Below are 23,285 nucleotides of genomic sequence, written 5' to 3' on the forward strand. Positions count from 1 at the left end.
ACACCTGAGACATTCTCGTTTTATACCCTCTGGACCGTGCTTGGGGAACTGTTGAGCTCGCTTTGTTCTTAGAAACACAACAGCAGACCAACACATTCGTCCACGCAACAGGGTTTTTCTGGGTCAAGGGGAGAACAACAGCTGATAAGGATTAAGAAACTGATGTGTCAAAAAGTCAGAGGATCCAAACTGCACAGTTACAATAGCACAGTTCAACAGGTGCCGTGCGGGCATTCAGACAAAGAGCAGCATCTTGGTTGCCCCTGGTGACGAAACTACAAAGGTAAATACATTCGTTTGCCGTCGAATGAACTTCTGTTGACGCAGGGCTTAGAGACAGAAGAGCAACGTTTTGTAATGGAAAAAGGAGCAAGAATGTAAGGGGGTTTTGGAGCATCGCATGGAGACAGAGGTGGTGCACAGCAATGTATTTCAGTAACAGGTGTAGGTTTTTGGGGGAGGGGTTTTTGACATTTAAAGTTTAATGTCTTTCACATTCGTATTCCATATATTCGACAAAGGTCACTTAAACTTGGCCGTTTGATAAGACTGTGTTTTGTTCACAACCGCAAAGCAAAAAATAACATAGCGGATGGCCCGACAAAATGGGACCAAAACTCTCTTGTGGGTTCACAACTTACGAAACGTGCGCCGCAGAATTGTTGAACTTGTGGTTGTGATTCTTTTAAATGAACAGCGCAAAGATCTGTGAGGTCTGCTGTGCATATTTTAATCGCATTCACAGCGACTTCTGAGGAACCAATTAGGCCTTACTGACAGAGAGGGTTTATGATTGCGCTTTTGTCTTTTGTTATTTTTATCCCCTCGGTCTGCTGGTATTAGCTGTAATGAGGTGTCTCTGGAAGCCTGGCCTCTTTATTGTGACAGCAGACGACACCGTGCAGCGAAAGTTTGATTATTTCATAAACGAGGTTTTACTCATTTATTTACACAAGATTCTTCACTAATGAATTCAGCAGTCTTCACACAGACATCGAGTACAGTAATCCCATTGGTTAGACAGGCTAGTGGTTTTGATGCTGTGGCACAGAATGCAATACCAGCGTTATCCTTCAAGTGCTGCTACATTTTTGGAAGTGAAGATGTAGTAAGACGCTCAAGTACGATGCCCCAAATACGACAGTAGGATGTAATGTGTCACATGTATCTTTAATATTCAAAGTAAAATACAGTTGTTGCGTCGAGGAGAGGAATATGATGTGAATTCGAGAAAAACAGAAATAAATATTTCATGTTGCAGTCACTCAGTACCTGAACTGTCTTTACAAATGAAGATGCAAGGATCCAAGCTCACTGTATTTTTATGGAGAAACAAAATCAACAAGGTCTCTAAAATTTCAGTTTGAACGTTTATTTAAAATGCACGAAACAACACTGATAAATACAAAAGGAAAACGGCAAGTGCTGTACTGAAGCTGCAGATTATAGATGATCCTGGGGAGAGAGGACGGACCCTTTCAGCTTATTCATCCGTGATCTTCATACACAGTTATATCATAGCAAAGTACCATTTAGACAATTATAGTCTACCATGGACTTCAGCTTTTTAGTAATTTCCCTTGTCTATTCTGTCAGTTCCAATAAATATGCCAATCATACGCTCGTCAAAGAGTAATAATTCGAAGATGAGATGGCCGCACCTTTTGCGTTCACCCAGCCATGATGTGTTTGACGAAGGCTAGAGGGGAAACAGAGATGGTTGAAGAGAGTTAATAAAGTAAGAAAGAGCTGTTTAGGGGAGAAAAAAAACGTTTCAAGTGAGTGAAGTCAACTCGAGGCACCTTCATAATTGATACAGCCATTGCCATCTTCTTGTCCGGCCATCAGTTGTTCTACCTCTCCCTCTGTCATCTTCTCCCCTGCAGACAGAGCAGGAGTGTCGACATTGACTTTTACGCCTTAGGATACTAATAGTTACAGAGCATCAGTTCACACAATACCTGATTTTGGCCCAATCCAATAGAGAATGTTTCATTTTTAATCTCATACTCATCAATTTAGCAAGCTATCTTAAAAAAAAAAAAAGAATTGCAAATTGTTGCCATTGGGGCCACAACAGTAATTGGTGCCATGTTAAAAAGACTCTTCTGAGGAATATTAATTTGCATTCATAATGTCGGGTCTGATGTTAGTTTTGAAGTTTACCCAGAGTGGCTAGTACGTGACGGAGCTCAGCACCCATCACGGTGCCGTTCCCCTCCTTGTCAAACACTCGCAGCCCCTCCACAAAGTCCTCAAAGGTACCCTGGTCCTTGGATTTAGACACATGCTGGAACATTGGCAAGAAAGTCTCAAAGTCGATCATTTTTGTGTTCATATCTGTATTAGAGGAGAGAATTTAAGATGACCATAGATGAGTGAATATTGCAAAAATGAAGAATCTTCATATATATATATATGTGTGTGTGTGTGTGTGTGTATATATATATATATACACACACACACACACACACATATATATATATATACATACACACACACGTGTGTGTGTGTATGTGCGTGCATACATATAAAGCCAGCTTGTTGCAAAGGCCAAAAAGCATGTGCTGATGTTGTGAGATTCCACAGAATTCATAAATGTTTAAAAGAAAATCTTAGCAGAACAACTGTAAATCAAAGAAAGGGGTCTGAGATTTTTTTGTTGTTGTTTACCTTTGCGTCATGTGTCATTAAAATGTTTCATCCAAACTTAACATTTGTGATGTCTCTTTAAAAATAAAAAAGAGAGATAATTCCATGTGAAAGACCTTCAGGGTGAACCTACACGTCCCAATGATCATTTTCAATGTACAGTAACAACAATCATTAATGTCTTTTTTGGTAAAGCAGTGTGACTGCGTCTTATGAGTCACCTTACACCAGTGGGGAAAATCGGATTCTCCTCCTCAAGTTCTTGATTCGAGTTGCTCAAGTTGATGAGTTGAATCAGGTGTCGCAGTGCCAGGGTTTGATAGGTTCGCTGACAGCAGGGAGACCCATAGGAGAGCGCTGGACGACGGTTGGGTAAGGGAGGCGGGGTTAGTTAATTGGGGGTGAAGGGTTAAGTAACTAGTTTTCCCTTACTGACCTTCCGGTTTGGGTTTTCCCAGGACTCGCATGACCTCTGCATTGGTGGGGTTCTGGCCCAGGGCTCTCATGACATCCCCACACTGGGCGTATGAGATCTTCATCTCACCAGTTGGCGTTCTGTCGAACAGCAGGAACGCCTCTTTAAACTCTACGCGGACAGGGCACAACACAAAGAGACAAAGCTCCTGTAAACCACCTGGGTCTGAAGAACAAATCTTCAAACGATCATCCGCTAGAAATCAATAGCATGGCTGTAACAGCAGGTTTCTCGAACTACTTTTGTTGCAACACTGAAAAGCAAGCTGTGCTCCCATAGCTCTGGTCACTTGCCTTCAATCTGGTCGGGAGTGAACTCGATCTGAAAACAGAGAGCAGATCAAAGTTCAAAGTCAAGGCTAAAGTAAAACGATTCAGAGAAGAAAGCTTTGTCAATCTCAGTGAATCTCATACAGAGACGTTTCCTGGGCCCTGATACTGTCCGCTTTTACTTTATCGCGGTCATCCTGAGTTACAGCATCATTAACGTCACGTGACATCTGTCTTGAGGTGACATTTTGTGGTTCGTCAGTTATTTCTCTTCCTACCATTTACTTCACGCGAGATAGAGCATAGGATTGTCGCAACTGAAACTGCAGAGCGCGTTATGAAAATAACATTCATTCAACATATGTACTTGTAATAAGAAATATAAGCCATTGTGTGAGGTTAATCTCGCTGTTATGAGAAGAAGTCCCAAACCAACGTCTAGTTTTACTTTAGAGAAACCATCACTCGTGTGTTTACAATAAATTCCATGGGGATGTAAACGGTAGCTGTTGCCATGAAGCGCTGGAGGCTATATGAGGTGATTTTGCCAAGGTCAGCTGTGATCTGTGTTTCCAACTCATCATAAACTCTAAGAATAACTCACGTCTGTTTCAGGAGCAAAGGGAATTAGCGCGAAACCTCATCCTCTCTCATTGTCCTTGGGGAGGAGACTCGCTAAGAACAAAGGAATGCAAAGCCACAACCAGGGACCTCGAAAGACATCGCAGACTGCCTGGCTCGCAAATTGAACTCGAATTAAACTCTATGTAAAATTCCTGGCTGAGCAGTGGAACACCTACATATTTTGTTATTCGAAGCCTTTGGCTAAAACAAAAGGAATTCTGTCTGATTGAAAGGGCATTCCCAGGAGAGACATGGTGACTCAGAGCTGTAGATAACAGGCCAGTGGTATGAAGTCTTTGTCAAGATCATTTTGATCGCTTTGTACTGAAGACATCAATCTTATTTGTAGCATATCGACTCTCAAGTACCTTTTTTTTGTTTGTTTGTTTTGAATGGCATTTTATTGTTAGCAAAATTAAATTCCACTTTTAATTTCAAAATGAAAATAACTTAACTATGATCAAAGAATGACTTACTATGCGGTGAGAAACAAGGTTTAACCATACAAATCTTACTAAACCAAACATAATATGCAGCACGGAATGATTTAACCAAAGTCTGTTCATTACTGGACACTGTGAACCAATCAGTACATTACAAACTCATAACTTGAAATGGTAATGATGAAAATATGCAATATGATAAATATGGGTATATATATATATATGGACAAATATTAACAAGTAAGTGGCTCCATACCTAACAAAAGGCATTTTTACCAGAGATAGGACATACTTTCATTGTATGGATGTCTGTGTCAATCAAAAACAAAGCAAAACCAACTAATCAAAAAAAGGCAAACTAAAACTACAAACCACAAATCATTCATTAAGAAAGGCAAACAAGAACAGACCATTCAAAGAATTTTCATTAGTACTTGATCCATATCTAGTGCGTATCTCTCACTCACACACACAACTTCCTAAAAGGAAAAAAGTTTGGGGTTTTTTTTGGCTCATTGTACAGGCACTCACCGGGATGCTCTTGGGGTCAAACTCAGGCTCCTTTGGCTTTTCTGGTTCTGGAGGGGGTGCTGGTTTCGGGGCCTCCTTCTTTGGTTCTGCCTTCTTGGGGGCCATCTTCTACAAAAGTTTTTTTTGAGAGAGAGAGAAAGTGAGAGAGAGAGAGAGAGAGAGAGAGAGAGAGAAAGAGAGAGAGAGAGAGATAGAATGTGTGTTTGGAGAAAGATGAGAGTTGACTCAGGGCAAGAATGTTCTCTTATAGTTATATAGCTGGCCTAAGCGCCCCTGAGGGGCAGGAATTAGAGGGGAGTGGCCTAATCCACTAGAGATGCCACTGTTCTCCTTATAAGGAAAGTGACCTGGGTACTGAGTGATGCTCTCTCACAAAGCTTCCTTCGCACTCTCCCATATGACAGTATCACCATGTCTGTACATTGTTCTCAGTGTGTCATCATGAAAATAACTGATAAATCATATCAGCACAGGGACTCACGTGACACTGGTGGTAGAACTGGAGAGAAGCCAACGGCAAAAGCAGCACTCGCATCGAGGAACCAAGGAAATCCACACGAGAGGATGGGGTTGGTAGCGCTGTTTGGGGGTGGGGGGTGGGGGGGGGTGTATTCCCTTTTTATAGACACATGTTTCAAAACCTCAGTCCACACTCTGCTTGTGCATACAATCCAAACTCATCAGTCCCTTTAAGACACAGTATAGTCTCTACTGGCCCAGGTTTCTGAGCTTCTCTTCAGCGGAAGGGGAGCATGTGCTCCTCGGCTCCTCCTTTGGTTTCAGAGCCAAAATAGGTGGCTGGGGAGTATGGATTTCACTGATGATTTTTTTGGGGGGGGGGGGGGGGGGGGGTTGTGTGAGGTAGACAGACCCCAGTGTCCCAGTGAGGGGTCTACTTTTTTACGGTTACGCGATAAGCGCCAAGAGACACCGTAAGACAGGAAAAGCTTCAACTGTTGTCCGTTCTAATGTTCTTCCTAAAGGATAATGGTGTCTACTGGTGCCTTTATTAACGTAAATGTTCTAAGCCCAGGGTTCTCAACTGCTCCACATTCACCATGAGCTGTAAGCTGTCATCGGTACGGAATTACAGTGGCTGAAGATTCTCATGCAGGCGGGACGCTGCACCGAGGATGTCTGGATGTTTGGCATGCCTCACTCTTCAGAGTGATAAGCCATGGAAGTCCCATCGTGGAGGGTGGTAAGAGCACCGTGGGTTAGGAAGGCTAAATATCTCCTGCCTTCGCTTTATCGTGAAGAGCAACTGCTATCATCTCTTGCTTGGTTAACCCCCAGCTTCTGTCAAGCAGAGAGTTGTGGCATCTACCTTGTAAAAACAATTTAACCAGGAAAGGCATGCCACCTGTTAACCCTGCCCCCCGCATCTCCATAACCGCCACCAGCCCACACACACACACACACACACACACACACACGCACACACACACAAGGGATATCCCTCCCATTAAAAAGGGTCCAGCAGCTAACCACAAGCTTGTATTGAAGCATATCGGATTCTCCATGTGCCAAATGTCAGTTTATCACAACTATGCAATCTCCACTCGGAAATAATTTCCATAAAAACTTCAAAGCCTTTCAGAACTTAAATTTGAGGAAAAGTCTGAAAAAAAAAAAAACCCAGAAAGAGTGAAACTATGTGGGCCATCTATCAAAATAGATTTGCTTATCAGTTTCTTCCCAAAGCTCTTTTGTTAGATTTAGGTTTGAGTATAAACATGAATTGTAGTTCATTACAGACTTGTACTTGCCATGCATACGGATATACCTGTAAATCTTGGAAAAATTATATGGAAAAATAGTTTTTTAAAAATATTCTCAGGCCAATGATGTCTCTAAGGAAAAATAAGCCAAGATCATTCTATTCATAGGAAATTGGAGTCGGAGGGAGGTCGCTGTTGAATTTACCAGACTGCCCCCAGACTACAAGCCAACAATACAGAGCAGTGTGAACAGACTTGTTGCAAAGTTTATCGAAACTGGATCCATAAATGACAAACCACATAGCGGAACCGTGAGGGGAACCAGTGACGATGATGACATGGCCACGCCCGTTCTCACTTGTTTGTATTGCCACCTTGTATGTGAGTGCTCATTTATGGGACACCCTGCTTCCCCCCCTCCCCCACCCCTCCTAAAGGAAACTCTTCTTTTAAGTAAAAGCTGGAGTCTTCACAAACTCTTTTTTTTTTTGGAGGTAAAAAAAGGACTTGAAACCCTTTTAGTTTAATGCGATCCAGCTGAAATTTTTATGGGCAGCGGAGGCTGCCCAGTCTGCTGCGTGACACTGTGTGTTTGGGTGACATGGTTGATGACACAGGATGCCCTTTTGGTACAGGGATAATAATTCTCTCTCTCCTCTTCGGAGATTTCCACCCACCCTGGGGATCCACAAATGCAGTGTGTCATATTGCTAAGTCCAAACCCATCTCCAACTCATCTCTGGAGAGAGGGAGAGTATATATATATATATATATATATATATATATATATATGTGTGTGTGTGTGTGTGTGTGTGTGTGTGTGGCACAAAAGAAAGTGTGAAAATAGTTTGTTGTTGTCATTGTTTTTACCATATATCTACATATGGTTTTACTTTAAGTCAGAATTTATCATATGAGGAGTTTCATAGTCCCAAGAAAAAAGATGGTATACTGATATATATGAAACTACATCATGGACGTCCAACTTACGATGACTGGTCTTGACTTGACATATTTTTATTTAAGAAAAAAAAAAAAAAAAGAACTGGAAATTCTGTGCTCCTGAATCTCGCTGGATCATCAATTTCAGACCCTAGCACAGTATAGCCTGCTGGAAGTGAATTTCAGTACTTTGTGAGGAGTGTCTGAGTCATGAGTTGACATTTTGTCATTTGCTTGTCTGGTTGGCTTTTCGTATGCTATGTGACATTTTTTGTACACGTAGTTGCAGGCTGAAAAAAGAAACATCTTAAGGCCTTTCACCTACCAGAGCTTTGACAAGCCTGTCAAAAGTTTTCAGAGTTCAAAAGCACCGTGTTAGCAGGGAATATTGCTCAGTGTTGGTAGTCACAGCATTTACTGTTGAAGAGAGGTGTTTGTGCGGTGCTCTATGGCAAGTAAATATTTTGCGGACATTCCTAGACAGCGCCACCCACACTTATGGCGAGATCCCTTTAAGTCTTTATGGCCCTCTGCTGTCAAGAAGAGGAATTGCAGCTCCAGTAGGCTTTCTCCACATGAGCACACATTGCTGGGACCATTCACCCCTGGAGAAACTCACAAAAGATCATCAGGAAAGGTTATAAGGCGAAAAGAAAAAGACAGTGTTCAAATGTTGCTCACACATAGATACATAGATAGATAGATAGACAGATAGATACCATTATTTTCAGATATTGAAATTATGCTTGAAGAGAAAAGTCTCCAAACCACCGGGGACATTGCTGTGACTGAACCATTGCTGAGGTGGACATGGACTCTTCTAGATGGATAGATTTTATTGTTAATATTATGAAATAAATAAACAGGTTTTCTGAACAGAGTTACAAGCTGTTATGTTGTACAACCCATAATGATCACCATATTGGGCAAACTTGATTTTTTGTTTTGTTTTGTTTTTTCTTTTCTTTGCTTTTCCTTTCTTTTCTGACTTCCGGATATAGATTGCTAATCTAATTATTATGCTTATAAAACCCGAATACTACATGATGGAGTTATGACATGATAAGACATGACATGCAGAAATGAAGTTCAGGTATTTATTAAACTATGATAATGCACACAACAATCACAACAAAAGGGTGATAATGCAACATGTATATCCCCCCCCCCCCTCTACACGTGTTACGTAACACTGTTGCTGTGTTCAGAACGAACTGTACCGAGAGTAACAGAAAGGAGATGAAGGGAGTCCATTTCCTCTGCTGACCTAACCCGTCACTGGTCCCTGCTCAGATCATTCTCTTCTGTAATCAGTACTGCTGACGTAACTGTCTTCCGTTCTAAAACTCACACTTGCACCTCTAACCTCCATCAACAGTTCTCCACCTTCTCCTCTCTGCGCTCCCGTCAGCCGCACCTCTTTCACCTTGGATTATCTCCTAAACGACTTTAAAGAGAAGGTTTTTTTAACATTCCTAATTCCTTCAGTGATCAACCGATTGACATTCAAGTCCACACGCTGGAGTCGTTAAGAAGTCTGTCCGAGGCAGAGGAGCTCATTTTTCACACGGCTCAATCCAGGAGGTTCCATCAGTACTGCGTCAGATTGTCTTCAGTGACGTGTTTCCCCTTTCTGAACTCCTTGATCAGTCTCACACTCACCAGTGGCATGGTTTCATCTAATGTTGTGTCACAAGTTACCTCAGAAAGCCCCCCCCCCCCCATCAAAGAAAACAGACTCCTCGAATTCTATCAAAACTTTTGAATAAACAGTATTTACAACTATCTCATATTTCTTAAAGAATAAGCCCCTGCAAGACGCCTTCTCATCTTTTCTCGTGATGCTTCTAGAACCGTCTATGGTCTATGACACTGTGAACCACAGCACAATTCAATGCAACCATTAAGTATCAGACCAGCAAGGCATTGCCTTCTATTCACTCATACATTAAAAAGTGACGAGTCTTCACCCCACTGTGAAACAACAAAACCAGACTCTCTAAACCATGCCACAACAACCCAGTAACATGTTGCATTTGTAGTTAGTGACCTTAGCTTAAACTCAGTGTTCTGCCAGGGATGGCAACTTCTGTTCCACTAAGGAAAGATATCTAAACTGGCAACTCACAAATTTTATTACAGGCCGATATAGCTCAATTTTAAAACTATAAGCCCTTACATTTTCAGCAAGATCTCCAATATGTAAAACTCACTGTAACGACCTCGCCATCTCCCTCGCCGGTTTCAGCCATTCCGCTCTCAGCGTCGCCAGTCTACTAATCGCCGGTCTGATCACCCTCATCCTGCACACCTGCCCTCACTTTAGTTCCCGCTGATGCCTTTCACTATTTAAACCCCTCCGCTGGATCAGTCAGTGCAAAGTCTACACTTCCCATGTGTTTTCTGAGCCGCGTTTTCGAGTATTCTCGTTCCATAGTCATTTGGCCGTCTGTTACCCTATTTTGTCAATCCTTCTTTGGACCCCTGTTAACCTTGTTTTTTGTCCTGCCTGCTGTTATAGTCATTTCTACACCTGTCATTAAAACTCCTGTGCACCGCACTTGTGTCCAGCAATGTGGTTCTTTCTGACACTTACATGGAAAAAACCATTGTTGAGATATTTGATCAAGAGGTTATAATATTTCCTCTTTAAAGTTAGAAAAGTCCATTTTCATTAAAATAGTGACAGTTTGCTTTTTGGGGATTTTTTTTTTTAACTTTTCAAAAAAACTATCTAAGGTCCTTATTTGTTTTCAGGTCATTGGAGTGTCCCACCAGTCTTTCATCTCTTTACTCCTTCCTGGTCAGTCGGTTGCGAATAAAGTAATTTTATCATGCAGATTTATATGAGAAAAAAATTGTCTGTCAAAAACATAAGGTTTGAAATACCAAGGTGAAACAGTGATTTCACCTCAATTTTAACTTGAAAACATAAATAAAATTCAATGCGGATTCAATATTCATATGAACAGATTTAATTCTGATCAGTTTTGCCAGAACTCCACAAGAGGGCATCCCTGGCCAAAAGGTTTCTTTCTTTTCTCTCTTTTCTTTCTTTCTTTTTTTTTTTTCTTTTTTTTTTCTTTTTTTTTTGTTAATGCCAATGCATTTAAGTGCAACATTGAAAGTACCGACTACAGGTTTTCAGGGTGTTCCCCTTTGGCTACACTGATTTATCCTGACAATAAGTTACTTTACCTGAATGTATAATCTTAAAAGCGGACAGAACTTTTTGTTTAAGATGACGGTACGTTGTCCTCAAAGGGCAAAGTTCAGAGGTCAACATTTTAAAAAGTCTCACTGTCTTCCTGAGACTTCTTTAATTCTGACAATTCGACTTAAACAGACTGGAACATATACTTCAACTAATAATAGTCTCCTTTTTTTTTTTAGTCTCTCCTACAGCTCTAATAATGTCAGTAGAGTGTTTCCTGATTAAGTGAAAGGACAAATTTGTCTCTCTCGCTTGTGCAGTTTCCCACCTCACTCTTTCCTTAAAACAAAGGCTCGCAGTTTCATGCACATTTGTGTTTTAACCTTAAGACCTCTTTAACGATGGGGGTTTGATGTGTTTAACTGCTTGTCCCTCTTAGTTCGAAAACTAGGAATGTCTGGGGTCACCATTTGGCTAGTTCAAATCGCGACCCCATCACTCCCACTGTTTCCAGTGACGGGGGGGGACACAAACGTTTATGCCACACATTACAACACACTGGCCAAAAGCCCCCCCCATAAAAGGTCTCCAACATATCCTGGAAATCCGGGCTGGGTTAGATGTGGACACTACGCGTTCTTGCAGCAACCGCATTGCCAGAAGAACTTTCCACTGTAGACTAACTGGGACCAATGGCAAACCCATATCGTTTTCTGTGTGTCTACAGGTATTTTTTGAGTGTTTCCTTCTCCCTGGTATTGGAAAGCTACACCTTTGTGTATTACGCTAGATAGCAGGTGCTTCATATGTCCCCATTAGAAAGTTTACATATTGTTCCCATTAGAAAGAGTAACAATAACCGCTGAGTAAAAACATGTTCAGTCATGATTAAATGAAGTGAAATGCATCTCTTGGATATGGAGGGGCCCTTCTTTTCCTTTTGTGTCTTTTTTAGAAGGTTCTTGTAACTCTTGCACATTTATAAAGTGCACAGTCTTTAATATAGTACCATATATCACCAATAGGGGGTGCTATAGTGCTGCTAACCTGAAATGAAAGAACAGGTGTATTGAATCAACTGTGATTTACCACAAATGTGGCTAAGAATATTATTTCATTTCCGTTTAAATGGGTGCCATCAAAATATTTTATGAAATCAGTAGTATCAATAGCTTTCATCACACCATACGTAGTCAGTTTTCTAAGGACAGCTATTTCAGCTAGAGAAAAGTGATATGGTTCTATCTCTACGTAATAGTCTGTAAATATAAACACATGTTTCATAAAGGCGTCGGGATGTGTCTCTGTAACACAATTCAGGAGTTTCTGGGAAGGTGTGTGTGTGTGTGTGTGTGTGTGTGTGTGTGTGTGTGTGTGTGTGTCTGTGTGTGCGTGCTGGTGTAAGAGCATGCTTATTTTATTAGAACAAAAATATGGTAACGTCTTCGGTAAGAGCGATCGTGTTCAGGATTGCATTTCCTCCCAGCTGCTTCATCTGCATCAAGAACATCAAGAATGCAGAAAGACTCTAGCAGGAACTCTCTCTCTCTTTCACACACACACACACACATATAGACACACACTCACATGCATGCACACACACAAAGGGGAGGGGGGAAAAGAGAGAGACAGAGAGAGAGAGAGAGAGATGCATTGTCTGTGGGTGAAAAAGTCACAAATGTCTGAAATCTAGTTACAGTTGACTGATGTTTTCCATTACATTCTCTGATCATGTTCTCATTTGATACATACTGACCGGCACTGGTAAATGAATATGTTCAATTCATGTAGCTTCCTGTTTTTATGTGATGGAAATGAATGGATCCATTGTTCATTTTCCCAGAATCATTTGAAAATCACCAGTGTGCTAGATTATTAACAACAGGGAATGGGTATGCTGTTGAGCTAGTGGTCGTTTTTAAGCAATATTCAAAGCTTCAGTTAACCTATCAACAAACCACCCAGATTTATAAAGGCGATGTTGATCAACAGTTCTACAGCGACACATCAGAGGGTAAGGAAGTACCCGCTTATGGGACGCTTCGGTGTCACCGTCGGTGAAATCTCTTCTGAAAATAGAGTTCTTTGAATCGAGGCTTTTCCAGGACCATACCCAAATATGTCACTGTGTTTATCACAGTTTGACTGGCGGCCTGTCCAGAGTGTTCCCCCGCCTTTCGGCCAGTGAACGCTGGGATAGGCCCCAGCACCCCCGCGACCCTAATTAGGATAAGCAGCTTAGAAAATGAATGAATGTTTATCACAGTCTTTCAGTTGCAATGATGGATTAGCTGAAAGTGAATTTATTGTATGTAACAAGACAAGTTTCGTAGAGGAGTGTGTGGGGTATTAAAGAGCATTATAGGTGACTTCAATTTGTGGCAGACGGGTTGCTGAAACTTTTTTGGTAAATAATATTTAGAAAAATATCTATATCTGCTGAGATATGCTAAGATATGCTGAGATATGCTAAAATGTGTTCCAAAATTTAGACTTATGGTTACACACTGGTCAGAATGTAAAACCCGTTTGACATGGAAAATGTACATGTTATTCACCCAGTTCATATTTACAATGAACAGAAATGCGCCACTCTTTAATTCCGTTATCTAAAATATCCCGTATATGAGCATCAATTTCGCCCTTAGGCATTGTATTTAAGAATGCAGACTCTTTAAATACAGTTAATAGGCAAATAGTGTATGTTAATTCCATTCTAGATATCGCTTACCATGTTCCAGATATCAGTATAAAGGTGTCGTAAACATGCGAATCCGTGGGAATCTAAGACACATCAGCACAACGTAGCACTTCACATGGTGTCCGTCGACGCGCGAACTGTCACGCAAGCAAAGAGAGAAATATTGATACGAAGTCCTATCAGTGGATGCAAAAAGTTGACATTTAATACTCCTCCTTACATCTGTTATAAGCGCTGATCCGTTGACTCGTAAAAGGAAAGTTTTCGTCTTAGAGCTTAAACGAGTTACCCTATAACCTATAACAGGTTGCCACATCCCGTAGCACGAAAGCAAAGTAACAAGAGCGTTTCGGCTGACCCTAGCCGCCGTTCACCTGACGAATATGCCACAATACACGCGCCAGTAACTGTACTGAAATCAGTAGCCTAATAATGTGGAAACTGAAACGGTACCGGTTAAAGAACTGGAACTAAATATTACGTGAGGCGAGAATATAATTATCAGGCCTCTTCGAAATATATAAGAAAGTAGTCTCACAACTCCGTCGGATTTTAGACGTATATGATATAAAATTATGAAAGCGAGTAAAAGTATATTCCTAATTTGTGCTCGGACACAGAATTACAGACGACAATTATGGGATTAGATAAGGCCCGCGAAGAAAAGCATGCGCCTGTCAAGAACACACACTCACAGGGACTCACTAAGCGTCTGTCGCTCTGATAAAACAAATTCCATTCATGAAATTTCAAAAAACTCTGTTTTAATGGGAAAAAAAATGAGTAAAACTGTATTAAACTTACATATTATCTTACTGTCTTTAAAAGAAAATATAAAACCAAGGGGTTACTGTAGACTGTAGATCATGCACGAACAGCCTACTGCTAACGCGAGTTTAATTTACAACAGATTTAGTTTTCTGGTGATTCAAAGTATCTTTTATAATACCAAGACTTTCATCATGCTCATGTGCGAGTGAGTAGTCGCAGAGTGTCATAAGTTTGGACGAAGTGATGATCCTACCTGGGACAACTCTCAGGTTTCATTCAAGACACCCATGCGTAAGCAACAGCTGTCCTACAGCGTGGACTCCTTTTGAGAAGGGGAGAAAAGTTCTCAGCGAAGCCTTGAACGAAGACTAATCACCGGGCAAAAACTCGGGTGCTGTGGAAAACTCTTTTTTAACCGTACAAGGTAAAAATCACTGTGCTGTTCGTGTTTTTTTCTTCCCGCGCACTGATGGTCTTTGCCTGAGGTTATGCACGGTCATTGGGGTGAGAGTAATGTGTGCTTGGACATTCGCTGTCTGAGGCTCCAGGTCTTGTTTTTGAAACTTCACGTAATGTTACTGCAATGTTTACACGATCGACCGAGACAACGTGATACGTTTGTTATTGATGATAGCCAACATTTAATTCCTGACAAGTGCGGTATATTACCGTTTGAAGATGTGGGCATAAACGCATTCCTAAACATAGTTTCTAGCTCTTAATTTTCACTCATCTATTTGATATGAATCGCAATAACAAAGATTCGTCTGGGTCACTTTCATGTACCATTTTCTTTGATTGACTAATTTCTTTTTTAAATCTTCTTTTCTCTTGCATTGTGGAAATTCTCTTGAATCTCCAAGATGTCTTCTAAGATACTATTTCCAAACCTTGGTATATTTAATATACTTCTTAACATTTATCAGAAACATCCAAGGGCACCTGTCACATGTCTGTGCTTGATTAAGATACTGCGGGTGATTTAAGCATAAAATTTTTAACACACCTGGCAATGAGAGATTTTTTTTCTATAATAAGTGCATAAAAGCATCATCACAGTTCATGTGAAGTAGAAACTGACCACTCAGGCCCTAGGACATAGCATATTTCTTAGACTTTAAGATATAGACTTAAAATTCATGTGCATGAACAGAGAGTTTTAGGGGGGGGGGGGGTTCCCTCTCAAAGCTTAGGGAGCACAACTGCACATTTCTCAAAATTGCCCTAGATTGTTTAATTTTTATCACACTCTCTTTTTTCCCTTTTTTCTTTTTCTTTTTTTTTAAATCAAGATATGCTAGATGTTTGGTAAAGACCTCTGCCACTCATAAACTAGTTTTCAGTCTTACGCTCGACGAGAGGCGCGTCTTTAACCGGATTGACTGATACCTTAACACGAGAACCGGCTGCCGTGAGATTTGATCTGAAGAAATAGCAAACCTTAGCAGATCCACAAGCCATTGAGACTACCTTCATTTTTGGTCCAGTGCCACAGCGGTCTAACAGCAAACCAATGTGGGTCAGCCACAGCAAACTGGCTTAGCAAAGTGCAGCATTATGTTCAGTTAACTTATCTCAGAACTTCTCATCATTGGTTGGGTTTTAAACAGTTAGTTTAAAGTAATTGCATTACTGAGTTGTTGTGCATGCTTCTTGCGTATTTACTGACTGTTCTCTGTAAAGTGATTTGGGGTTCTTCGGTCATTTATATTGCGATGTATCTGCAATACTCCTGGATAACATCTAAAGGCTATTGAAGGACGTCTTATATAATTAATGTCTGAGCAGTGTTTGAACAATTAGTCGTGCATGCTTTGGGTTTTATAAGTGACAGAATATATTGTATATGTGCATGCAATGTGTTTTAGACAATCTCTCTATTTTTCTTTATTTCCGATATTGTTGCTTTCATATCAGAAATTTGACTTTTTATAACCAGATAGTGTTTTCTGATCAGGTTTTATCAAGAGTGCTGCATATCTTCTCAGTCTATGAATAAAGTGATTTTATGAAACAGCAGGGTCGGTCTAAATATGGTGATTGAGCTCAAGGAGGTTTGTGTTGACCTTGCAGCTTGTTCTCAAACTTTATTTGTCTGTTGTGAAATTTGATATTTACAGAGAAAACACTGATGAACTGTACTATTTGAAGTCAGTATTCAAATAGTACGGTTCATCTGTTTTTTTCCCCCTTCCTAAATAAACAGTAGTGGGCTAATATTTGAAAGGCGCAGTGAATTGAGTGCACTGAGGTCAACATTGTTACGTATGTGTTTGTGCTTGAAGCTGAAGGGTTTCATCTCTAAGGACTAATAAGAGGAGTTTTTCAAGTCTGCTCCTGTCTTGTTAGAGGAGCTCGGGACACTATTAAGTACCTTCATACACGTTTTAATGATTTGAGGGGTAATCCCTTCTTTCACCATCTGATACTCCAAACTATTTCCATACAGTGACTTTACGAATTCATCAATACTCTAAACACTTGTGGCGTGAGGCACTGCATTGACTGCATTCGACTGTTATAAATAGGAGCATGAGAAGAGTCAAGTACATTCCTTTGCCATTAGCCAGTAATCCAGAGGAATCCAGAGGCCATCTCAGTGGGTTCATTTTTTTTTTGTGACAGAAATGATAAAAGAACACGATATCAAATGGTCTGTGGTTCGTAAGAGCCATCTTGTTTTTGCTAATCCGTTTAAAGTCGCTTTCTCTGATCTCTTTTCTCTCCGACCGAGACAAACGCTCTCACCCCTCTCCCATAAACATAGATTCAGAGCGCAGTAAAAGTGCTGGCTTAGGCCGATTTCTGTCAACAGCATTGGGATCTTTAACATCCCACCAAATGGAGATGGGAATTCCCTTTGACATCCTTTGATGCTATCACACTTACTGTCACATTCAGCGGAACAATTTGCCTCAGGGGAGAGCTAACCCCCAAAATGCGTATGCCCTCTGTGCCTGTGTGGCTTTTTTTTTTTTTTTTTTTTTGGTACGCTCAGGAACAGAGGGGGAGAGAGAGAGAGAAAGAGAGGAATAAATTGCATACCCCTGTATAGATTTGATTCGTGTGATATAATAAGTGTTTGCGTAACATTTTTAGCCGTTTTTCTGCGAGATGTATAATGTTTTCACTTTCAAATTCTGTTCTACACCTCCCTGTGCTAAGCTGAAACCTTAGCATGTTGAGTACGTGTCCCTGCGCTCATTGGACTCTGGCCTGAGGTGTCTACATACATGTTATGATGTACCATACAGTCAGTATATGTATCCTGAGAGGGATACTGTGGCTGCTGATGGAGCCAGGGAGACTATGGAAGCTTATAGGGCATTACACTCCAGAACTGCACACAGAGGCCATGCCAGGTTAAAGAACGATAGTATTGGGTCTTAAGCAGTTTTGGAAGCAACACGTTACTGTAATTCCACTACTTTTTGGCGGTAATGAGTGATGTAACTAATTCCCTTTTCAAATCGAATAACGCAGTTACAGTTACTGAGATTTAAATGGGCTCGATACTCGTTACTTTTGTCTTGCATGAAAATATTAATGGACAACTGCAGACAAATGCAGCTTATTCCCCCAGTTTTCTGTTTATGATCTAACGTCACCCGACCTCAGGTGGTGCAATGAATGAGTGAAACAGTCAATCAATAGGCATTAGCCTACACAATAGTCAACAGTTTGGGCTATGTGAGTTTGCTGTCCTGGAAATATGGACATTATTTTTCCCTCCTCAAGGTCAGGGACAAACATATACTGGTGAGTTGTAGTCTATGTGCAGGTGATGGAACTTTATCCACATCAAAGAGTAGTGATTCTAATCACGAAAGACTCCCAGTGCTAGCGTCACAGGCCAAAGAGTCACTCCATCCAAACAACCAAGGCATGATTTGCTTGGTATGCATTAATGAGAGAACTGAAGCAAACATTTCGAAGTAACGCAAAAGTTACTTTCCTTAGTAACTATTTACTTTTATATGCAGTAATTGGTAAAGTAATCCAATGGCTTTTGAAAGAAGTAACTAGTAACTGTAACTAATTACTCACTAACTTGCACAACACCAGCGCAGAACTTAAGCACAGAACTGTAACTAACTACTCATTTTCAGTAACTTGCACACCACTGGTCTTAAGCACAGAACCTTCTCAGACGGGTACATCCATCAGGGAATGGATTGGCACCTGGGATTTCTGTGCTCTCCTACTTTGTCTCTTGCGGGGTGGTTTGAGCGACTAGACGGCTAACTGTATTTATAGAGCTGATGGCTTCATTTTATGCCTTGGGGAACGAAAACGGAGTAAGTGTGAGCGCAAATACTTTCTTCTGTTCTCAGAACCCCCGTCAGGAGCATTTCCAATGCCAAGCCACGCAACAGCAAAACCAAAGCCATCCCAGTGCAGTCAGGGGAGAGGCTGCTAGCACCTTTGGGGCCAAGTACCCTCCCCGCCCCGCCCCATCCCCCCAACCTCATGGGCCCTCATTAAGTCTAAAGATCAGGTTGGAGCTCCTTGCTCGTATTAGTATCTGTCAGCAGCTTGCATCCCCCCCCCCTCACCATTTATGTGTCTGTGTTGGATCATCGGTCTCCTCCAAGGTCTCAATGCCCCATCTCTGCTTTGCTTTGGGCGGTGCGGCGGCGAAACCGAACCCCCCCCCCAACAAAAAAAAAAAAAACCCAGACGATTCTACCAGCGGGGTAGAATTGCTTTGACTGAAATTTGTTTTTCTTTTCGCTACTGAAAGCCTCTAAGTAACAAGAAAGGATCCCCGACGGGTCCATAAGCCCAGAAAGAGAGAAAGAAAGAGGCCTTTTCTATTTGGACGTCACGTGTTTAACAATACGGCGGAGAGCTGTTATAAAAGGCCCTAGTGTTCAGAGTGTGGGTGAAAGTAACTCTTTGCTGAAAGTAACTCTGTAGCTGTGGGGTGTTTGTGACCTTTTGGATGATTGCAACAGGACATCTGCTGGATCTGCTCATGAAAGAAGGTTCATATTTATGACACAGCCTGTCCTTTGTGTCCGTTCGGAGCCCGGTTTTAGCATGTTGCTACTTGTTTTCCGGGCATACTCAGTAGTGAACGAGCATGTGAAATCTTCCATCCCGACATAATCAGCGGTGGTCTTTGCGGCGGAGAAGCGAGATTTAGAGATGGCAAATCTTGGTATGAATCGTGCCGTCCAAAAGAGCGGCCGAGCTCCGTGCTTTGGGCCCTTGAAGGTGTTGAAGTTTCTCACCTTGGGAATTCATTTGCTCGCCAGCCCATCTCGATCACTCTTCTTCCAGGAAACAGAAAACGTATACCAGTTTCCCCATCATCACGTCTCACCCTACTTTCATGATGAAAAATGACATCGTGATAGCATCATAGGGAGGGCGGACCAATAACTGACACGGGTCAGTCACAGCATGGGCCTTGCCTCAAGTTCTGCAGAAATTTCAATGTACATAACCACTGTTATGTCATCTATCCCTCCTGTGAACAGCTTGCCAGTTTGAAAATCTTTTATTTATCTATTTTTCCATTGTTACTTTTGTTGTAAATGTTACAATTCGTTCGGTGTCAATTTTTGCTGTTGTTCACGCTCTTCAGTGGTTACAGGTATTACGGTGAAGTCATTAAACGTGACAGAGGCCAAAAGAGTTATGAGGAACTTAAACAGCTGTAAAGATTAAATATACAAATTTGAATTTACTGAGAAATACACATCGATGTGTGTGTCTAGGAGGTCAGTGTTTGTATATTTATGTGTATGCACATTGTGTTTGCGTGTTTGTGTGTGTGTGTATAGGTTACCTTACCTTATGCATGTATTGAAAAATGTATTTGAAAACACTTCCCTCCAAACCCCCCACCACCACCACTACCACCACCAAAAGAAGAAGACCATTTAAAAGATGGAAAATCTTGCGTATCCTCTTAGGACGCATCTGTGTATCACTCTTATGACTGAGGAACTGTACTAACATCACTGGAAATGAAAAGCCCTGAGCCTGTGCCTATGCTAGACTGGATTTCTGAGGATAAAGTGTCTCTCTTTGTCATCACAAGCTATGCTAGAATGTGGCAGTTAAAGAGAGTACATACTTCGCCTCCTGTAAAAGTTCTTGCTTGTTTGGCGACTGTTGCTGAAACTGGAGAGAGCAGCTTTTGAGTATCGGTACCAACAGTATTTTAAATGACTGACTCAGTAGGTCAAGCCTCCTACTTCTCAAAACCCTGACAAGATGTTTCATAATCATAGGTTTATTTATATCATTTTAAACAGTTTCACAGAGAGACAACAGTAGATTACACATTCACCCCGTTTTCCAAAGAATATGTGGATCTGTTAAATAATATTTTGTTTTACATTTTACTTCCTCTGTTAAAATTTCTTTTTACATTATATTTTCTTTTTTTGTTTGTTTGTTTCTTACATTAAAGTAATGTCATTATGGCTAAAATCATACACTGTATTCATGCAGAGAAAATTTCCCAACTGCAGATGATAGGATAACCTTACCATTTCATATTTATTTTATTTAAAATCTTTTCTGGTTTCACATATGACCACAGTGCACATAATGTCAATTGTATTCAAACCTGAGTGTAGACAGCACATGGAGGAGTCCAATATAGGTGATTTGAAAATATGTCTCTCAGTATATTGGGTCACACTAGAGTATAAGATGGAAAATGTGTTTTGACGTTTTACAAAACGTATTTTCAGAATATCTTGTGGTGGTGTTAAAAACTTTTGCTGGTCTAAAAAAAAAAAAAAATCTCCCTAGGGTATAATATAAAGTATTGCTGATCACTGTGGTTTTTGACCTGCTGAGACATTTGGAATTTACAACCATTCTTGTAAATGTCCCCCTTGTTAACACACAGCGTGGAGGCATCGTGTGAAGTCGATGGTAACGAGGTTGAGAGAAACTTTGAGACCGCTTGCGCCGTAGAAGGTCCTTTTCTATGTCATTGTCAGCGTGTGGTCATAACTGTGTGGACACAAGGTGAGGGGTGAGGACAGAGGGTGTCTGGCGAGTGACAGAGTGTTGAGGCGAGGCTGGAGAGGTATGAGGTCTTCTCTTGGAGAGTGAGCGAGGGAGCGAGGGAGAGAGGGAGGGAGAGAGGGAGGGCGGGAGGGAGGGAGAGAGGGAGAAGTAAAAGCTAAAGCACAGGGAGAGCCACTTTGGCACTGGCGGCTGAGCCGTTGTCTCGAGCCCCTCTCTGGCCTGCATCGCTCTCGACGTGATGCGAGGCGACCTTTATCGTGGAGATAAGCGGATTTACAACACGGAGTAGATAGACAGGCTCGTTCTTGCTGCTGTATTCCGTACGAGATAGAAAAAACGCAGACTTACATGACTTACTGGCTGTCATTTGAAGGGCTGATGTAGTGTTAGTGAATGCTGTTGAGAGGGTGTTGTGTCAGAGTCAATGGTGTATGACAGAAAGAGAAAAACAATGGAGCGCCCTCATCCCATGGGGCTGATATAACTTACGTTACATGAACTAAGCACTAAAGCTCATCGCTCTGGAACGTGTACACAGATTCTCTTTTGTGGTTCTCTTTACACAGAAATGTATTAATGTACTGTGTTGCCAAATGCCGCCATTGAAATTGAACTAAATGACCTCCCATTCGAGTCAACGTGGAGGCCCAACTGTAGAGGGAAGCGGGTTCGTAAAGAAGAAGGAAAAAACGTTTTCCAAAAGGGAAAACATCTCGCTTCTGCGTGCTCGCCCAAACATTTTGCGTTTGCGTTTGCGTTTGCGTTTGCGCGCGCGACCCTCGAGCCTACATCTCGGAAATGCAGACGTTTCGTCGGTGCCCCTTCAACCCCTTGTAACTTCGCATGACATTTCCAGGACATACAAGCACCGCTCATTTGCCGTCTTAAAACAGCACTCCTGCTAAGTGCTCCCCCAACCAGCACCCCATACCAGCTTTACATCCTACACCCGCATGACCACGGTGCTCTTTTATGTCCTCCAAATTATCTTTGCACTGGAGCCAAAGGCCCAAAGCCGTGCAACTTAGTTTCCGGATTGGGATACCCCTCGCTTGCATTCCCGGGTTAGGGTAGTGTGACAGGAGTCGGACCCAGCGTCTTCACACGCCGAGACACGCCACATGGCACTTGTATAAGACTTAACACTCCTTTCGTCAGCTAACTGTATTTCAGTGACTAATTTCTGATTTTCGAATCTCATTTAAAACCAATATCAGTTACATGAATTAATGATCAGTTCTCATTTGACCGTTAACATTACTAACGTAAATACGTTAACAAAGGAAAGAAATATGCCGTAATGACACTTAAATCAAAATGTGAACGGCTCGTTCTCAGAGATGAAGCCAAACGTTGAAATTAACATTTCAAATGATTTTTTCAACGGCATAAAATTCAATTCAATTGGAATGAAACTTGATAATTGACTGACGCTGAGGTTAAACAATCAACAGTTATGAAGGGGTAGGTCCTGTCACCATTTTGTCTTTATCTTAATCATGTAGGACAGACTACGCCAAGTTTAAGAGATCCCAAAGAATATGTGTGTCAAAGGCACTGACACGTTCAAACTGTTTACATTTGAAATTTTCGTTTGTCGCAAACGTTCGTTAGAGCTGGCTTCCTTCTCTGCCAGCTTGTGACAGCTTGGAAACGTGTTGTTTCTGTTGCTTCGCCGTGTCTTTACTGTCTGAGTGTGCTTCATCTAATTCTAGATTGAGCTCCAGGCGATTTACGATGTGAGGACATGGGAATACTGATGTGGCCTGAGCTCCGTTGAGCATTCTCTACAGAAACCTCTCGCCTGTTCCCTGGTTACCATCTGTTAGTTCCTTACCAGATTACAACAGCTCTTCTTTCCAAACCAAATCCTGACCAATTTCATTTATTTCTCAGTAAGGGAATAAACATCAATCAAATTTTTTTTTTTTGTACTTTTTTTCAAACAGATATACCCTCTCCCTTGAGCACCACAATAAATGATAATGCTGAAATTTAAGAAG

The 23,285-nt window shown here is 41.4% G+C and overlaps 1 protein-coding gene and 1 long non-coding RNA gene across 2 annotated transcripts; both read right to left on the reverse strand.

The window, feature by feature from the left end:
- Positions 1-1,562: 1,562 nt before the first annotated feature.
- Positions 1,563-5,561, reverse strand: myl4 (myosin, light chain 4, alkali; atrial, embryonic). The gene is made up of 7 exons (XM_030793234.1): positions 5,476-5,561; positions 4,995-5,102; positions 3,421-3,448; positions 3,089-3,238; positions 2,167-2,340; positions 1,803-1,880; positions 1,563-1,699 (listed from the first exon to the last, which is right to left on the reverse strand). Exons 1-7 carry the CDS (start codon positions 5,527-5,529, stop codon positions 1,671-1,673), a joined length of 621 nt encoding a protein of 206 aa, XP_030649094.1. The 5' UTR covers positions 5,530-5,561; the 3' UTR covers positions 1,563-1,670.
- A 7,530-nt stretch (positions 5,562-13,091) lies between these two features.
- Positions 13,092-14,800, reverse strand: LOC115829921 (uncharacterized). Its single transcript, XR_004026002.1, has 2 exons — positions 14,537-14,800; positions 13,092-13,649 (listed from the first exon to the last, which is right to left on the reverse strand). It is a non-coding gene; the product is annotated as an uncharacterized LOC115829921 (long non-coding RNA).
- Positions 14,801-23,285: the final 8,485 nt, after the last annotated feature.

This window comes from Chanos chanos, chromosome 16 (genome assembly GCF_902362185.1).
Source record: "Chanos chanos chromosome 16, fChaCha1.1, whole genome shotgun sequence".
NCBI lineage: Eukaryota > Metazoa > Chordata > Actinopteri > Gonorynchiformes > Chanidae > Chanos > Chanos chanos.